The 2,998-nt window shown below is 42.3% G+C and overlaps 2 protein-coding genes across 2 annotated transcripts in view; both read right to left on the bottom strand.

Moving 5' to 3' along the window:
- LOC107633969 (pectate lyase-like) overlaps positions 1 to 241 on the bottom strand; it is a 15,116-nt gene extending 14,875 nt beyond the window's left edge. Inside the window, exon 1 of the mRNA XM_021119703.1 lies at positions 2 to 241. Within this exon, the coding sequence (XP_020975362.1) occupies positions 2 to 121 (120 nt within the window). The 5' untranslated portion in view covers positions 122 to 241. The remainder of the gene's footprint in view (position 1) is intronic.
- Positions 958 to 2,520, bottom strand: LOC107631903 (thiol-disulfide oxidoreductase LTO1-like). The gene is made up of 2 exons (XM_016335487.2): positions 1,884 to 2,520; positions 958 to 1,648 (listed from the first exon to the last, which is right to left on the bottom strand). Exons 1-2 carry the CDS (start codon positions 2,503 to 2,505, stop codon positions 1,395 to 1,397), a joined length of 876 nt encoding a protein of 291 aa, XP_016190973.1. The 5' UTR covers positions 2,506 to 2,520; the 3' UTR covers positions 958 to 1,394.

Here is a 2,998-nt window from a genome sequence, read left to right as displayed (position 1 = left end):
CAAACATTCTTAGTTGGTCCTGCCAAAACGCTTCAGTGTCCAAGACATTAGCATAGAGGCTGGGAATAAAGGTAATTGCCAAACAAAGAAAATAAAACAAATTTTTAATTTTAGGTGCCATGATTCTTATTATGTTGGCCAAGGTTTGCTCCTTTTGCCACCAAAAGAAGCAAAAACCCCGGCCAAAAAATCACCCTTGACTGGGGATTGTTAACAAAATTGAGAATCCCAAGTATGTTTCGAAAGAGAGACATGGTATTTATATGATCATGGCCTTCATGTCAAGGAAAACAAAATGGGTGTGGTTGAATCTAAATATAGGTTTAGATCCGAGAAAACACAGGAGAGGTCTAAAAGAACGTGATACCTCTTTTACAACACGTGCAATTTTGGCAAACGCTTGTATCTTCATGGTCATGGTCATGGTCAAAGGCATTGCACAAGATGTTTGATCTAAAAATAGTTGCTTCTTTTCTTATTTTTAATGAACAAATTTATGAGGAAAGATGTGGTCGTGTGCAAAATTTGATACAAGTGATTATAGTTGAGTTATCACGGTTTTGTTATTTAGTTTCATGAGAATATTCCTTCTAACCCCAAGGCTGCAGTTAAATTGAAACATTGGTGGCAAGTATTTACATACATGTTTGAAAGGGGTAGTGATAAGTGAAAAACAAATTATCATAACTTCAATTTTATCTGTTATAGACAAATAATCATGCGTATCACAAATATCTTAACAAATAGAAACAAACAAAGGCCAATGACAATCGTAACCTTTGAGCTTTAATGAAATTTTTCTTTCTTTTTTTCTGTGTCCAAGATAACATGCATTCATATTTCTTAATCTTCTTAGTATTAAACCTAGAGAAATATTAAGTGTAATATTGTGGGAAGGAATATATGTTTTGAAGAAAAAAAACGGTTAATTTTTTTACAAATCTAATAATATATGCCTTTTTTTTTTTTACTTTTTTTCTTTGATAAGTTTTGGCTTACGTTCCATCTTAAAATTTAGAGTAAAGGACATTTTCGTTCTTGACCTTTTTTTTCGCGGACATTTTCGTCCTCAAGGAATAGAAAATACATTTAACTCCTAGACCCTTGAAAAACGTGGACATTTATGTCCTTCCGTTGAATTCAGCCGTCTGCACTGAATGGAAAAAGATGAGCTGACAGAGGTGGCGCTGAGGTGGCTGTAATGGAGGACAGGTGGCATGGAGCATCTCGTAACAGGACATATAAGTCCCTGGAGACAAAAACGACGCCGTTTTTGTGACCTCCCCCAATCCTGTTTCGAATTTCTCTGCCTTTTCTTATTTCTTCGTCCTATTTCCCTTCCATTCTTCTTCCTCGGCCCCTGCCTCCATCACCGCCGCACAACGGCGCCTCCGTCAGCTACCGTCAACGCTGAAAGACAAGAATGCCGAAAGCAAACAGTATGAGCAAGTCGACCCAGAAAAATTTGTGCTGAGAATGAACAAGAAATAGGCACTAGCAGCTGCCATGGAGGTAGTGGTTCCCAACACCATGAGCTGGGAGCTGGACCTGCCAATCCCAAAAGGCAACATCTTCTTTGTGGCCAATTGCAGACCAAGCGCCGCAACCAAGCCATACGCCACCATCCCAACCAAAGGAAGAGGAACACCTATCAAACACAAAACAGAAAAATGTCACTCACACATTCTTTCAAACACATTGCCTGCAAATAATACCCTTCACACCACAAAATTCAGAGACCAAAAAGAATCACACATAGAACAACAATATGGCAAACACACACATCAGCCAAAACCCTAACAGAATCAAATCATAGAACAGTTCAATTGCAAGCACCATCGAATAGTTGCAACACATTCAAAAGAAGGCAAAGAAAAAAATACCGAAAATAAGCGCGTAATCACTGTTGAGTATGTCGCCGCAGGGAGAACCACCGATAGGGCAAAATGCTTCGGAACCGATGAGCTTCAGGTAGGTAAGGTACGAGGTTTCAAGGAAGCCGATCCCGGCGATCCACGCGGTCAGCTTATGAGTCCATTCGCCGGAGCCGGAGGAAGTGGCGGGAACCTTGGTTTCCTGGTCGGGTTCTGCGGCGGAGCATTTGAGAGGCGGCGGCAACCTCATACGCTCCGTGACGTCAAAGAGGCCCAAGCTCCAGTGGTTGGGAGCACGGTGGTGCCAAATGGGCACAAAGGAACGAAAAGACGATAGGGACATGGAGAAGGTGAAAGTGGCCATGGTGGTGGAAGCTTCTAGTAGCTTCGCCGGCGTTGATGGTGGCTGACGGAGGCACGGCTGTGCGGCGGTGATGGAGGCAGGCGCCGAGGAAGAATGGAAGGGAAAAAGGACGAAGGAAGAAGGAAGAAGAAAAGGACAAAGGTGGAGAGGGAGGGGGATGGGGCAAGGAGAGGAGGGGCAGCTTAGGTGGTGGTGGAAGAGGGAATCAGGGGCACAGGAGGTGGTGGGGGTTGGAGGTGGCTGATCTATGGAAGGATTAGGGCTCATAAATGTGAAAGATGTGAAAGATTGGGGGTTTGGGTGAAACGACGTCGTTTTGTGTTGGAAGGACTAATATGTCCTGTTTTGAAAAGCTACATGCCACGTGTTCTCTCGTAACAGCCAGGTCAGCGCCACGGAGCCACGTCAGCGTTTTCCGTTGAGTCTAACAGAGTCACTTTAACGGAGGGCCACTTTATCCGCGTTTTGGAAAAGTCAGGGACATGAATGTATTTTCTAATTCTTGAGGACGACAATGTCCGCGAAAAAAAAGGTCAAGAACGAAAATGTCCTTTACTCTAAAATTTATTTAAAGTCATCATAAAATAGAAAGCATGGCACGTGGTTAAAGTTTAAACATCTGAAATATTAAGTAATAATGCTGAGTAGCCAAGAAGCAATAGCTCAAATGGCATAATCTCTCCGTACTCAATTAAGAAGTTGTGGGTTCGAGTCTCCATATATTCGGTTAAAAAAAAAAAAAAGTAATAATGCTGAGTAA

Source organism: Arachis ipaensis, chromosome B03 (assembly GCF_000816755.2).
Source record: "Arachis ipaensis cultivar K30076 chromosome B03, Araip1.1, whole genome shotgun sequence".
In the NCBI taxonomy this organism is placed as follows: domain Eukaryota; kingdom Viridiplantae; phylum Streptophyta; class Magnoliopsida; order Fabales; family Fabaceae; genus Arachis; species Arachis ipaensis.
The sequence above is the reverse complement of the archived record's forward strand: the minus strand, read 5'-3'. Positions and strand labels throughout refer to the sequence as shown.

Bases quoted from the DNA above. Each gene is read 5' to 3' on its own strand.
- LOC107631903 (XM_016335487.2), bottom strand. From the start codon at position 2,505: ATGAGCCCTAATCCTTCCATAGATCAGCCACCTCCAACCCCCACCACC. The intron at 1,649-1,883 runs GTATTTTTTTCT...TGTGTTTGATAG, and splicing joins TGATTACGCGCTTATTTTCG to GTGTTCCTCTTCCTTTGGTT.